The sequence below is a fragment of the Triplophysa dalaica genome, chromosome 25 (assembly GCF_015846415.1).
Source record: "Triplophysa dalaica isolate WHDGS20190420 chromosome 25, ASM1584641v1, whole genome shotgun sequence".
Lineage (NCBI taxonomy): Eukaryota > Metazoa > Chordata > Actinopteri > Cypriniformes > Nemacheilidae > Triplophysa > Triplophysa dalaica.
In genome coordinates this window covers 15,477,604-15,493,622 of record NC_079566.1, presented here as the reverse complement: position 1 = coordinate 15,493,622, position 16,019 = coordinate 15,477,604, and the positions used below count along the sequence as shown (strand labels likewise).

The 16,019-nt window shown below is 39.3% G+C and overlaps 1 protein-coding gene across 1 annotated transcript in view; it reads left to right on the top strand.

Annotated features, from left to right (window-relative positions):
* bop1 (BOP1 ribosomal biogenesis factor) overlaps window positions 1-14,456 on the top strand; it is a 58,546-nt gene extending 44,090 nt beyond the window's left edge. Inside the window, exons 4-16 of the mRNA XM_056741759.1 lie at window positions 313-467; window positions 775-892; window positions 1,938-2,039; window positions 2,402-2,614; window positions 3,862-4,023; window positions 4,167-4,247; window positions 5,245-5,314; window positions 10,168-10,300; window positions 10,516-10,696; window positions 11,823-12,114; window positions 12,307-12,391; window positions 12,563-12,670; window positions 13,673-14,456. Of these exons, the coding sequence (XP_056597737.1) occupies window positions 313-467; window positions 775-892; window positions 1,938-2,039; window positions 2,402-2,614; window positions 3,862-4,023; window positions 4,167-4,247; window positions 5,245-5,314; window positions 10,168-10,300; window positions 10,516-10,696; window positions 11,823-12,114; window positions 12,307-12,391; window positions 12,563-12,670; window positions 13,673-13,826 (1,854 nt within the window). The 3' untranslated portion in view covers window positions 13,827-14,456. The remainder of the gene's footprint in view (window positions 1-312; window positions 468-774; window positions 893-1,937; window positions 2,040-2,401; window positions 2,615-3,861; window positions 4,024-4,166; window positions 4,248-5,244; window positions 5,315-10,167; window positions 10,301-10,515; window positions 10,697-11,822; window positions 12,115-12,306; window positions 12,392-12,562; window positions 12,671-13,672) is intronic.
* The last annotated feature ends 1,563 nt before the right edge of the window (window positions 14,457-16,019 follow it).

Genomic DNA, 16,019 nt, shown 5'->3' with positions numbered 1-16,019 from the left:
CAATCGTTTGGCTAGACAACACCCTGATTCATCGGCTGGTGTCGTTTGGAGACTTTTGAAGCTGAAACTGAAATTTTTGGATCATCATATGGATAAGAACTCTGGAAAGCTTTCCTCAAAAGCCTCCATTTTTGTCGGCAGAAGAAATAAACACATGGATGTCTTGCATGAAATGTGGGTTTATGAATTATGATGTTTTAATTTTATAGTTAACTTATTCTTTAAGTCTTTGATACTAACCTGTCTAATTTTAGAAAAATACTCTGATGAGGATGTTTCATATTCACTCTTTCTGTCTCTCTCTCCTCACAGGACATTCGTAACACCGTCGGCAACATTCCCATGGAGTGGTATAAAGATTATCCTCACATCGGATACGACCTGGATGGCAAAAAGATCTTTAAGCCAATCAGAAACAAGGATGAGCTGGACGAGTTTCTGGACAAAATGGAAAATCCAGATTATTGGTGAGGAGCGACTGGGACTTTTATTTAAATTGTGTAACACTTGGCTCTCTGTCGCCAACTCTGGTTGAAACATGAAATTGCAGCTTACAGTCAAAACACTTCAAATTGACATTTTAAAAAGAATGATACTCAACTAATTATTAAGAAGTCATTTTTATTAAAAATGTGATTTTGTAAATCTGAGACCTCTGAACAGTTTGTTATTTTATACACAATAAATTAATTTCCATCCACAAAAGTTACCAATCGTAGCTTTGTAGTCTTCCAGACACATCTCATTCTTAAACCTCCTCTGTCTCCTATCTAGGCGCACCGTTCAGGACAAGATGACGGGCGCAGACATTCGTCTATCAGATGAGCAGGTTGAACTGGTGCGGCGTCTGCAGCAGGGCAAGTTTGGAGACGTCAACTTCAACGAATACGAGGTATTCTTATCTGAATGTGTAGAACGGGCGTTTTGTACAGAAGACAGTATAAACGTGTCACCTCAACATCTGCAGTGGTGGTGTGTAAAACGATCTTTAAAAGAGCGTTAGATCATAACCCCAACACACAGCGGGGGAAAAACAAAACTCTTTCAGTTTTACGATACACACAGAGCCCAACCTCTGCCGACGGATGAAGTAACACAACAGCCCGCTCGACCTACACAGGAGGTCATAAAGTTGGATTGTGTCACGGCCACCGTTTAGCAAACACGGCTCTGACTTTACAAGAATGAACGCTAATTGTGCGACGCTGTGTGTTCTGCTACAAACAGGAAGTGAGTCACACCACAGTCGAGTCTGTGTGTGATCAGCTACTCGACCTCAGACGGGCTTTAAAGTTGGTAAGCGTGAAAACGCCACCTGTCACCGTCGCAAGTGTCTGGAGATGTGGATCAGACCAGATGTTCTCATTCTCACTGTTCGTCTGGTCTTTAGTTTTTAGTTAAGGGAATAAAACCGCATGTTTTTGTTGTATTTGAAATGCACTGCAGATGTTTATTATTTGCAATGTAGTTTGTTGTTTAAGATGCACAAACAGCAGAAATTTTGTAGAAAATAAAAATAACTGTGTTAACGGCAGTGTTTAAATGGAGCACTACATTACTATTGTTATTGCAGATGATTATGTGCACACTGTGAGAAGTATGTAATATAGTAGTAATGTTTCTATATCCGCAAATAAAACTGCCTTTTGTAGTAAATCAGATGTTTTTAACATTTAAAGATCAAAACTCACAAAACATGAAGTTCCCACATTATATTTAACAAAACAAACTTAATTAAAATAGTAGGTAGCAAACAGCACAAATTTACCAAATCCTGCATTTTAATTGTAATTTTACTGTTTTTACTTATTTGCGCTCATGAATTTGTTTTAAACTAGCTTATAGTTACACATCTAAAAATAATATTTACTATATTTAATAACTTTTAGCCTGAAAAGCTTAAATATCTTTGTTTCAAATCATTGTTTGTTTTCTAGCCTGCGGTCGAGTTTTTCTCCAATGAAGTGATGATTCATCCGGTCACCAACAGACCTCAAGACAAGAGAAGCTTCATCCCGTCACTCATCGAGAAAGAGAAGGCGAGTTCTCCTTTCCTCACCGCTCATATCTCCAGTAGATATCTCCAGTATATATGTATGTACAGTGAAACAGCGAGAGAATATCTGCGTTTCTGTAACTGCTCCCAGCTGCGCTGCACTACAAATAATGATCCCATATAGTTTTTAAAAACCTCCAGATAATGAGCTTCTGAAGCTGAAAGAAATCAGACCCGCAAACGTCCCGTTTTGCTGTATGGAGTTTGTTTGTAATACGTGTAGGGTTTTGTGTAATGACCGTATGCACGTGCTTTCAATCTCAATAATGATGTGTTAGTGTGCGTCCGAGCCCATTCGTGTGTGCCTTTTCACTCTTAACTGTGCCATTCGTGCGTCTCTTTTAGGTCGGGAAACTGGTTCATGCCATAAAAATGGGCTGGATCAAGCCACGCAGACCCGCCGAGACCACCCCGCAATACTACGACCTGTGGGCCAAAGAAGATCCCAACAGCATCCTGGGACGACACAAAATGCACGTCCCCGCACCCAAGATGAAACTTCCAGGTCACGAGGAGTCGTATAACCCACCTCCGGAGTATCTGATGTCAGAGGAAGAGGTGCGATCTTCTGTCATGACTTAATGACTTCTGTGATGCACACATTTAAACAATGTTTATACGCCGTATAGTGACGTGAGCTTTTATGACATATGGAGATACAGGCTGTTAAAATCACAGAAACTACTTCACTTTGTTAACGAATACTATAGTATCATTGTAGTACTGACTACAGTGAACCAATACACAGTATTAAACACTATAGTGTACTTTACTATAGTAAACTACAGCGAATTGCAGTATTCTGCAGTCTTCTGTAGTTCTAAACACACTGAACTGATAAACTCCAGTAAATAATGTAGTATACTTTACTATTGACAATATTAAAATGTGGAAAACTGTCTTTGCTTTAGTCCATACTACAGAGTACTATAGTGAACATTAACAAAACGTGAGTATACTACAATGTACTGATGCTTACTAAAGTGAACTATACCATAGCATTCGCTACAGGTTTTTCTTTGTTTTCTGTAGTACGTAGTGCAGTAATCTATAGTGTACATCAATAAAGCGTGGGTATACTACGATATACTGATACTTACTATAGTTAAAGGTGTGATGAACTGAGCTTGTTTATTGTTTTATACTGTTGTACGAGGTACACTTATGATGTTCGCGTGGTTTTTACATTCAAAAACATCAAATTCAAGAAGTATTAGGCTAAGACTTGGAAGTAAACGCCGACTGATTGGATTGCAGTTTGCGTAGTTGGAGCCTTCTGTGAATTTGGTTAGACACATAGCGTTAGGTTACACATTAGCCCTATTCGCACGGGATCAGTATTATCTGAGGACCTCCTGTGATTTATAAATGACCTCCCCACATCTGAATTTCATGTGGCGCAGTCGCACGGGATGATTTTGCTTTAATTCACGGACTTATTTCCCGGATGTGATGGCAAGGCTTTGACTAATATATTATACATTAACAAAGTGTAGAAACGAGTATAGTGGAGTTTTCATTTTCAAGTGAACAATTTAGTGAAAAAAAAAGTGGTGTGTGAGATTCTGGCTTCATGCCCTGACTGATATTTCACACCTGTGACTCCAGTAGATTTCCCTATAAGTGATTTGCGTATGTTTTACATACTATAGTTCAGTATGTTGAACACGTGCTTGCCCTCTACATGTTCATCTTTTGATGCAAGCAAATTTTGACCCAAATTTTGACTGCACCTGTTCTTCACTTCAGAGTTGTCAGAAGGTTTGTTTGCTTCTGAACGTTTTTGTTGTGATTGTTTTGTTTAGAGGTTGGCATGGGAGCAGCTGGACCCGGAGGACAGGAAGTTGAGTTATCTGCCGCAGAAGTTCGCCTGCCTGCGGGCCGTTCCCGCGTACTCGCGATTCATTCATGAACGCTTCGAGCGATGTCTCGACCTGTATCTGTGTCCACGTCAGCGAAAGATGAGGGTGAGACGCATCGACCACATCCTGGCTCATTAATAAACGCCTACACCTGTCTGCCATTGTTCGGAATGACACTGAGCACTTTTCCGTCTTTCATTAGTCAAAAAATAAAAAGCTGTTTCATGTTCTATTCTTGGATCTCTTAGGTGAATGTGAATCCAGAAGATCTGATCCCAAAACTGCCCAAACCCAAAGACCTGCATCCCTTCCCAACCACACAGTCTCTGGTACGTCATGTGTCTGTGCAGCTGAACTGCTCTGTGATCAGTTTGTTTGAAATAATAGACTACTGTTGGATAATGAGTGACTGTGTCCTCGTCTGATGCTCTGATGTCAGATTTTATTCTCTCTACCAACTCTTCTGTATGTTTTGACGTGTGTGATGCGTGTCTGTGACATGATTTGTGTTTGTTGTGTAAGCTGTGGGTTATATCTGACATGTGTGTTCTGTACCTGTTTGTGTGTGTATGAGAAATGTGTGATGTATGTGTTCTGTTGACATGTGTTGTGTGTTTATTGTGATACGTGTGTGTTCTGTTTCTTTTCATGTGTGTCAGGTGTGTTGTGCGTGTTCTTTATCTGTTGATGTGTGTGCTCTCTTTATTCATGTGCGTCATGTTTGTTTGTGTTTATGTATGTTGTGTGTGTGTTTGTGACATGTCATATGTGAGACATGTTTTGTGTGTCACATGCTTTGTGATGTGTCTGTTAATGTGGGAATGATTTGTATGTGTTTAAGATGTGCGTTTTGTGTGATATGTGTCATGTTTTGTGTATGTTGTGACTTGTGTGTTATGTGTGTGACATGTCTTGTGTGAATGAAGTGTTTATTGGGGTGTTTATGTTTTCTGTGTTTGAGATGTGTTTTGTGTGTGTTGTGACTTGTGTGTTATGTGTGTGAATAAAGTGTTTATTGGTGTATATCTTTTCTGTGTGTGTGTGTGCGTTTTAGGTGTGATATGTGTCATGTTTTGTGTTGTCTTTGTAACATTAGTGTGTTCTGTTCCTGCTCACATGTGTATTGTGTTTTATGCGTGTTCTGCATCTGTTCACGTGTCTGTCTGCATGTGTGTGCGTGAATGCATGTTTCAGAGTGTGTTCTGTATCTGATTATTGTGTGTTTTGTTAATCTCTTCATTGTTCTGTATCTAGTTGTGTGTTTTGTGTGTGAGGTGTTTGTTATGCGTGTTGTGTATCTCTTGACGTGTGTGTTTTGTCTCACAGGTGTATCTGGGTCACTCCAGTCTGATTCGGAGCATCAGTGTCTCTCCCAGTGGACAGTGGCTCGTTTCCGGTCAGTTGTGTCTGTTATTTCACACTTTCACACATAGAAACATTTTCAGTTTTAGAAATGGTTCAGTCAGATTGTTGTGTATGAAAAGAGGTCCTGGTTTTCATCGAGGTGTAAGAGTTTCAGTGAGCTGAGGTCTGTCTTAGCTCTCTTTCTTAAGCGGTAGCTCAAAGAGTTCCTCTCTCGCCCGTCATGATGTCATGACTCCTGGCGGTCGCGTGCAGAGAGCGATTCGATGTTTCACAGGGCCAGGATGAGCAAAGACACGCATGTAACGTCCACATTCGCTGGCACTCCTCCACAGATAATTCCATCACGTCTTACCATCCATCTCGGGACAGACTTTGATTTCATGCTCTCATGGGTTTTGGCAGCCGGCCCGTATTGTTAGTCACTCCAGCTATTCCATATTTCGGATAAACATTGTAACTTCTTCAATCTCGCGGTTGCCGTCACGAGAAGAAAATCCCATCCCCGTCTAAGTCGGCAAAGCGCTTCCAAGACACGTTACTGCGTGTAGGTATAAAAAGATCTGGAGGAAATCCTCACGGGTACGATCTGGGTCTGTTGATCATTATCTGAAGTTTAGGACCGGGGTTTCTTTAGATACATAAATGCACGCTATAATAGCCAACGTTCCCTCGGTAGGGCCGGCCATCTGATTGCTATTAACTGGAGGGGATGTAAATGACCCGAACCCAAAGAGTCGTTTTAATAACACACGCAGTCAATTCCACTCAACGTAACCGACGGGAGCCGAGCGGCCAAATCCACAGAAACCAAATGATATTGGTACAGTATGAAAATGCGGTCGGATTTGCCCGTCTCATTTGAATGAGGTGCTTCAGGTAACAATACCACCGCGGTTTCCCAGAATGCTTTGTTCTCTGGGCGGATGAGCAGGGTGACTCGGGGGATAGATGCCACGGGGAAAAATTTGAAAAATACAGTTAGAATTATGTAAAAAGCCGTGGGGGAGGGCGGTTTATGGCAAATATCTGTTAAGCCAATATGCAAAACCACTACAGACAGGCCTGCTCTTTTGTGTAGCTATAAAATATATTAAACCAGTCATAAAATGCTCTTTCCCACAGTTAAATCAGCAGTTGACAAGCTCCCCGCTTCATGTGCGTGTACGTTTAATAGAGAGAATTTCTTCCATATCAGTGGGTTGGGCTTCGACGGAGCAGCGCTGGCTCTTTTGTTCCAGGTCTTTGTTTTCAGTGTTTTCCTATTTCCAGATTTTCACATCGCAGTTGGAAAATCTTATTGTGAAGATTGTGCGGCCCTGCACTGATTTGTAATAAAACAAGAAACTTTGAGGAAACTTCAACGTTTTTTTTCTTTTTCTTGTTAGTGGTGTTTGGGAAGGCGTGCGTCACTTGTTGTTTTGATTCACTTCCAAAAGAACTTCAGGGTACTTCAGTAAACTCTAGTATATTACAATATACAAGTATTTTATGTATTGATAAACTGTATTAAACACAGTAGTGTACTTTAATGTTTATTATTGTAAGATATAGTAAACTGTTGTGTACTTCACTTTGTTAATGTGTACTATAATGTTGTGCAGTATTAACTATAGTAGATAAACTGTTCTGTAGTAAATACTAGAGTATACTTTACTATAATTTACTATGGTAAATAATAAAAGTGAAGTATGTTATAGTGTTTAATACACTGTTAATTTATACTATCATATGATAAATACTGAATTATATTTTTATATTTACTGTAGTAAACTGTACTGTACTTCAATTTACAACAGTTTACTATAGTCAATAGTAAAGAATGCAACTGCAGTTTATCAGTTCACTGTGTTCTGCGTCCAGTGTGTTCAGAAATGTAGTTTACTATAGTAAAGTATACTACAGTGTATTGGTTCACTGCAGCCAGTACTACATAATACCTATAATTGACCTATTAAAAATAAAAAAGTAGTTGCTTTTTAATGAACAATAAACAAAATAATAAAGTTGGATAATACTATACTTATATTGTTTTAAAGTACAATTAAAATACATTATAATATTTATTCTTTTTTTTTTTTTTTTGAATTAGTGAGCCACAAACCGAGTCTCCACGTGCTCTCTTAAGAACCAGATAAAAAACTTATGTGCACCCCTGACTATATTGCAAGAATATACTTAAATGTGGATTCCATGCCTGCAAAACTAGCATTTTGATTGAAGTACTAATAACTAATCGATATTGAATCGAATCGAAACGCAATTTGGTCGTAAAACCCAGCCCTTTACTAAAGTATACATTATAAAAATGTAGTGGACACCATGGCATGCTGCAATATACTCAGTTTACTAAAGTAAATGGTGAAGTATACTACAGTGCTTACTACAGTTTATTGGTTCACTGTATTCAGTACTGCAGAATACTGCTCTATACATTAACAAACTGTGCTTAACTGTGGTATATAACGGCATACTACATTTTACCACAGTTTACTATAGTAAATTAATAGTAAAGTATCCTACAGCATTCACTCTGGTTTATGATTAAACTGTAAATACTACAGTATATTTTAATATTTACTGTGGTACACTGAAGTAAATTGTAGTATACTGAAGTGAATATTACACCTTGTTGATGTTTACTACAGTATTCTGCTGAATTGATAAAGTGTTGTAAATGGTGTAGTATGCTTAAATATTTACCATGGTAAGGCTCAAAAACACAAAAGTAAATATTAGAGTAATGAAGCATACACTATCTTTTTATATGGAGATTATTGTTCAAACCTACTAGAAAAGCGGTCAAAGTCTCACACTTCTATTATAAAAATGAAGAAATCTCTATTTTTTTGTAAAAATGAGTCGACTCTCAAGAATTTGATCCTTTGCGAAATGTAAACGCTGCAATTACAGTATGTGAAGCCTACAGTTAGAATTTCTGCAGTATAGTCAGATTCCTCTGTATGGCATGAGAAGATGTGGTGAACGTCTGAGGTTGTGTAGATTGACATGTACACAGACGAGATGATGGCCTGACGGAGCTCTCGTACCTCAGACTGTTTTTGTCACTAATGATGTGGAGAGAGAGAAAGAGATTTTGAGAAGTTCACTTATAATCATAAACACAAAATAACAATTTACACATGACCAAGTCATCTTCATACAGAGAGAGAGAGAGAGAGAGAGAGAGAGAGAGAGAGAGAGAGAGAGAAAGATGCTTAGTAAGAATGTCATTTATTCATCATTTACACACTTGTGTGTCATATCAAATAAAGGTATTTTGAAGAAATCATTATTATTAACATTATAAACATTATTCATTTTCAGCAATATTTACAATATTCTCTTTTTTTTACATTTATCTTAATCATACGTGATATTCGATGTCATCAATCTGAGAGGCATTTGTAAAGTTAAAAATAAAAGAAACTTTGGGTGCCATCCAAAACACAACTGCACATAAACCGAGCGAGTTCAGAGAGGGCACACGCTACACAACACACAGTACACATGACCCCCGACCGGCCCACCTAAACGTCTCAGAACACACACTGTGTCAAATACAGTGAGAGATTGTTTTAATGTTGTTTCTGTGGAGATTATTGTGATATGTAGGCGTTTACAGACGGTCCACCTACAGACTGAGAGACTTTTCTCGCTCCATTAAGCGCTGATCTGATTGGCTGACTTCAGCGAGTAAGAGCTGGCAGGTTTAAATATCCACATGAGAAAATACTGAAGTGTACTTCTAATCACTGTAATACACTTCAGTTTACTAATGTATACAGTAGTATTCTGTAGTACTAACTGGCAAACGCTGTAGTATACTTCAATGTTCACTACGGTCATTTCCCTACAGTTTACTATAGTAAATACTTTACTGCTATTTTGTATTTTTGTGGGATGTTGCAATACACAAACACGTGAATATTCCTTCCTGTTCTCAGTGCCTTCACTGTCATTGCTGCTTTTTTCCTTCCACGATGGCAAACGTTACAGTCTGTCTTATTGGATTTATGTTCTCCGTCGATGTTAAACGGCTGCAGGAAAGTCTTGGTATCCCCTGAACCTCTTATACACGAGTGTGTGTTGTGTTGTGTTGTGTTGTGTTGGCCGATGCGGGCGGATTTGTGCAGGACACCACAGACTTCAGCCCGCCACAGCCCGTCCCTCACTGCTATATCTGTCACCAGAGCGCTCCATACTTAACATGTCATTATGGGAGAATTATTACACTCCACCCTCCGGCCTGACCCCATTTTCAATGTGTTTGTGAAGTACACAGGTAAAGAAGACTATACTCAGGGTCTCTCTCTCCCAGCAGTAAAGAAGAGTCTCTCTCTCTCTCTCTCTCTCTCTCCCAGCAGTAAAGAAGAGTCTCTCTCTCTCTCTCTCTCTCTCTCTCCCAGCAGCAATGGAGTGTCTGTCTCTCTCTCTCTCTCTCTCCCTCTCTCCCTACAGTAATGTAGTCTCTCTCCCTCTCCCTCCATCCTTACAGTAATGTGGTGTCTATCTCTCTCTCTCTCTCTATCAATCCATCTCTCGCTCTCTCTCTCCCCCCCTACAGTAATGTAGAGTCTCTCTCTCTCTCTCTCTCTCTCTCTCTCTCTCTCATACCAAATCTTTTGGCCTGATGGCGTGTTCTTACAATATTGCCAAAGCATTCAACATATAACAAAAGACACTTTTCAGAAAGACACTTCAAAAGACAATAAGTACAAACATTAGACATCTCTCTTTCTCTCTCTCTCACTCTCTCTCTCTACAGTAAGCTTGTGCTGAGTCTGTATGTGTCAGTGGTCGAGTGATTCTCTGTGTTCTTCAAAGAGAGAAAGTGACCTACAGCTGACTCGGTGTGTTTGTTTGTGGTTTGACCTTTGACCTTAGGCTCCGATGACTGCACTGTGCGTTTCTGGGAGGTCAGTACAGCACGCTGCCTGAAGACCATGGAGGTGGGCGGAGCAGTGAAGGGCGTGGCCTGGAACCCCAATCCCTCCGTCAGCCTGGTGGCTGTAAGCTTGTAAGAGCCCCGCCCCTTTTCTCTATATTCTATAAGTTATGTCAATCAATGATGATGTCATACACCGATCGGACTGTGTCAGCATCTATTTTCCAGTTTTTTGTTTTGAGTGGTTTCTATATGAATGTATAGGTCAGCACTGTAGGAAGATGGAAAGATATGTTAATGTGTTTGTGTGTGTGTGTTTTTGTGTGTGTGTGTGTGTGTGTGTGTAGTGATAACACTGTGCTCCTCCTGAACCCCGGTCTGTGTGACCGGCTGGTGTCTAATTCTACGGATCAGCTCATCTCCTCCTATGAGGATCCAGAAGAATCAAAAGATCAGCATGTTCAGTGGACTGTCTCAGAGGGTGAAGATCACGAGCAGGGTCACCGTCTCACCCTCAAACACCCAAAGGTGATTCATACATCTACAAACACACTGTTAAACACCTACAACACTACATCTGGGGTTCTCATATTTGAATTCCTTTCCTCAAATAAATGTTATTGTAATTCAGTATTTTATTCTTGATTCATTCTTATATTTCATTCATTTATAAAGATTTTATTAACATATTTAATTTTTTTATTTATATTGATTAAATAATTAATTATTTTTTTCATTTATATATTTTTTATTTATTAAGTTAAATATTAGTAAAAAAATAATAATATTCATTTATTATTATTTTGTATTTTAGTAGTGTATTTTAATTAACTAATTCATATATTTCTTTATTTTCTATATATTTGTTTATTTTTTCATATGTTTATTCATTTGTATACTTGTTGATCCATATATTTATTTCCTCATTCAAATTGTTTATCCTAATTTAATCATTGATTTGTTCATATTTTCATATCTTTTATTTATTTCTGTCACTCATTCATCCATTCGTTTGTTCATTTACAGTATATAATCATTCATTCATATATTAATTAATAATCATTAATAATATATGAAATATACTAATATTAAATGATATACTAATATCACATCACATTTAAATATTCATTCCTGCACTATTTAATGCTTCATATATTATATATTTTATTTATTTAATAATCTGTTTACTCATATTTTTATTTGTCGTTTTGACAGTGAGACTGTTTAGTTGAGATTTTTGTCTAGAATAATCTGCCAGACTTCTTGTATAATACTTCATAGATAATTATTAATGTAGCGTCACAAAACTATGACATCTCGGTTTCTCTCACATCAACTTTTCTTTCTATCGTTTTGGATGGTTCATGTGGCCGGTCTTCCTTCACGTGAGCTTCAGCCAGAAGGCTTTTAACTATTGGCAGAATCTGCGCTCTTGTGGTCGTCTTTTTCCTGAAATGGAAAGAAACATAAGACGCCTCTAGTGTCCAATTAAAACTTCTGGAAAAGGAGAAGCCGTGACACGGCTGGCAGACTGGCAGAGGACGAGCCGGCTGTAAAATCACTCTCGCCGTGTCTTTGAGGATATAATTGGATTAATCGTCTGTGTATTTACCACAGAATGACTTTGACCCCTGACCTCTCTCTCTCTGTAAAGGCCGTGCGGCAGGTGACGTGGCACGGGAAAGGAGACTACCTTGCGTGCGTCATGCCCGACAACACCAGTAATCTGCAGGTGGTCATCCACCAGGTGAGCAAACGGCGGACGCAGAACCCCTTCCGCAAGAGCAAGGGTCTGGTCCAGTGCGTGTCCTTCCATCCCATCAGGCCGTATTTCTTCGTGGCCACGCAGCGCTACGTACGTGTGTACAACCTCATCAAACAAGAGCTCACCAAGAAACTGATGACCAACTGCAAGTGGATCTCCAGCATGGCCATCCATCCCGGAGGTGCGTCGTTTGTCTATTCGCTGTAATATTCATGCACACTTAAGCGTTTTGTTGTCGAGCAAAAGTGTGCCATGAAAAAAAACGATTCCATGTGACTCTGTTTCAGTAACGTGACATCACAGACCTCTTTTTTGGAAGTGGTATATAATTGGTTTCCTAACGTGGCCGTTCCGTCTCCCTTGTTTTCCGCAGGCGACAACGTGATATGCGGGAGCTACGACTGTCGTCTGGCTTGGTTCGATCTGGATCTGTCCACAAAACCTTACAAAGTTCTCCGGTGAGTCGGCACAGGCTTTGGTCATTCGGACGGTCTGGAGCGGAGCTGGAGGGTGAAATCGTTGCTTGTGTTTGCGTTGTGTAGTAAACGAATGTCATCACTGGGAATTAAAGCTGTTCTGCACAATGTCGCTCTGCTTACTGAATCTGTGTTGTGTATCTGTCCAACCAGACACCACAAGAAGGCTCTGAGGGGCGTGGCCTATCATAGACACTACCCACTGTTTGCCTCCGCCTCTGATGATGGCAGTGTTATCGTCTGTCACGGGATGGTGTACAAGTGAGTACAGTCATCGTTTTCTTCTTTAATATCTTTATCTGCGTTCAGAAATAGTACACTGACACTGCAGTATGCACTAAGAAAAATACATTTACCTGGGAAAACAATATCATATTATCATGTGTAAAGTTGACTTTTTTTCTCAACAAACTAGACTTTCCAAATGACTGTATGACACAGTAATAGACTTCTAGTGAAGTACACACTGCAGTATTTCAAACGTGCCGTGTTAGTCAGTGGTTTCCGGTTTGCGTTGTAAAAAAAGTTTAGTGTGTTTTATAAAACTCTCTTTTTGTCTTTTCAGTCTCTCTCTTAACAGTTTGCGCAAGTCTCTCTCTCGTTCTGTTTCTCTCTCTCCCATTTACTCTCATGATTCAAGACTTAATTTTTTGGCATTGTAACACCAAAGTAAATATTTTGTCATTTTTAAGGTACCACTTATTGTTGATGTAGTGTCCAACAACCAGTTTACATACATACAAGGTTTAAAAAAACTTTTATTTTCTAATAATAGTAATCATGACCTTACTACTTGACTGACTCTCGAATGATTCGTTCAGCGTTATTCAGAGTCGACTCCTTTGCCAAGAACTTTATTCATTCACTTTCGGAATTACAACTCTGCAGACTGCTTACATTCACACAAAGCAACATAACACTCTGCATGAAATGTGATTTTAAGGACATTGTAATGGTTAGTCTTTAAATATTAATTTTCAAACAAATACACGTTAAAAAAAGTCTCTATATGCATCTGTATAAACAGTAAAATAAAAAAAATCTCTGTGAAAAATACAGAATCCTACACAGATACTGATCAGTTTATAACTAGAATAATCTAATCTCTAGAGTAATATGTATATATATATAATGTTGGTGTCGTTCACTCTCTCTCAGAATTCTGTCTTATATGTTTTTTGTGTCAACCAGACTGTTTGACATAATCTGTAAAGCAAGTTTTTTTATGAGCATAACCTAAATATGTCTGTCTCTCGTTCACAGTGACCTGCTGCAGAATCCTCTGATCGTTCCAGTTAAAGTCCTGAAGGGACACAGCGTCACTCAGGACCTGGGTGTTCTGGACGTGACCTTTCACCCCACTCAGCCCTGGGTTTTCTCCTCTGGAGCGGACGGAACGGTCCGTCTCTTCACCTAGAAACAACGAAAACATCCCATCTGCAGCCCCAGTAAACCAGAATTTACACACCAGTTTAGACTGAATGAAGTTTTTTTTATACAAATCCATCTCACTGCTCTCCAGGGACATCAGAACGTTGCTGGCAGAAATCATGTGTCTGATGTGTTATTGAACATGTCGTTGTAATATGCGTTGGAAGCGTGTTTTAGCTTTTTTATGTTGCGAGAAAATATATCCAGCTGCTTGTAGATTCCCACAGGACTTTAGTCTAACATAACCCACACTGTAAGAAAGACAGGCTCGGTTTCAAAAGCCGAAACAGTGAGCGCTCGGGAAGGCCCGTTTCCGTATCCAGCTCCGCCGGTGCCCCACAGCAAATCAAGTCCGACCGCTAATCCTTGGACAAGGAAGCAGAATTTGAAATGAAGCAAAAACGACTGACGACGGATCGGGCCAAAGGAAACAAGGCGTGAAACGAAGCTGTCGTGAGTTCTCGCAGGCGTCTGTCATCCTCACGTGTTTTCAGCGACCTAACGATGCTTTTCAACAACCAGACACGCTGAGCTTTTTTTACTCTGTTGACTTGTGAAACCTTGACTTGTATTACAGAGAACTGTTGGGTTTTAATTAAACATGGTGTTTCTTGAAGAGTGTTTGGCCTTTGTTTTTTTTTCGCAGGTCAGCGAGGGGGATTTTCTGCTGAATTATATGCAGCGAGCGTCTGGGAATAGGTTTCGTTTCCTCCGTCGAGAGGCCCAGACGTCGCTGATCAGACGCCTCTGTGTGTTATAGATCAGGTTTCGCGGAGGCCGTCCACCTGCGGGTCCTTCTCTCCATTCGCACAACCACCTTAAGAAAAGAGTGATCAAAGCCTGTTGTTAAATTGCCAATATCCCTCAATATTATATAATTCATTATTAATAAACGAACGAGTGCTTGGTATGACCAGAATGGTATATCAGGCATACTACATTTTGATGATATTTAATTTTGATTGGTCACTCGGAACATTTAGATTTCTCGCTAAAGAAAAATCGCTAAAACTGCAGTAAAACTAAAGTGAACTTAAATATTCCTGTTGACGGTTCTAAACCCCCTCTGTCAGGTATTATTTTGCGATAACAATCAGTTGGATTTCGAATTTTCCCCTTTGTGTAATAATATTTAACTAAATAAAATATTTTGATCAAGATTATTGCTAATGTTAAGCAGATCGCCTGGTGTAGCTCAGCTAAAACTTCTCATGTTGGTGTTGCTTATCAACGCGAACAGCTTAACTCCGTTTTGTGCTACACGTTATGAAAACTAATAATTCATCTACGTCGAGGCCTATTTCAGGAACTGTTTTTTTTACGTTACTTCATGTTTTTTATCGTTCTCATGTTTCATCCATCGCACGGTATATACCGGCGCCCATCTCTCTTTAAACTGATAGGACATGATCATTATTCTCACTGAGAGTTCTCCAAACTAATCGAACTAGTCAATGTTGAGATTATCCATGAATCAGTTTAGTTTGTTAGCTAGTTGGATATTAATGACGTATTTATCCTTTATTTCTGGCACATTTGGGTTTTTGGGGGTAGAGTCAGATATCTAAAAATAACTTGTAATCATTGTCTGCGCTCCGGTGGTTTTCCCTCATCTCTAGAAAAACATTTGTGCGGTAGCAGTAATTCAGCGGATCATGTCTCATGGAAATAGATGAAGGCCAGATAGGCAATAAAATATATATATATAGATGTCTTAGTGGACAAGAGATATTTCAATATGTTAATGTTGCTAAACACCTAATGTGAATCTTTTTTCTAAAGTATTGTGTTGGTGTCGTGAAACCAAGAATGTCTAAAATGTGTAGAGTTATCTGCTTGAATTGTGTTGAGAGATGAAGAGAAGCGTATCTGGACTGATCTGAGTTCAGAAGGGTGTTCAACACACCTCAGAATTCTCTGGCTTCATGCTCGCCGTCAGTCAGATATTTTATGGCCTCTTTGGTTTGCTTACATTGAGAAAATCCCTTTAGCGTGGATTAAACATTTTGCTTCCTACTCATTTGTGAAGATATAATACAGCTGCAGTCTATTGCACGGTTTCTCTGAATACACAGTTGAAATTGTTGGGTTGGGTAAAATATGGACAAACCCAACCGTTGGTTTCAATTAATCTAGAACGAGTCCATATTTTACCCAGGCGAGTTAAAACAACCCAGCA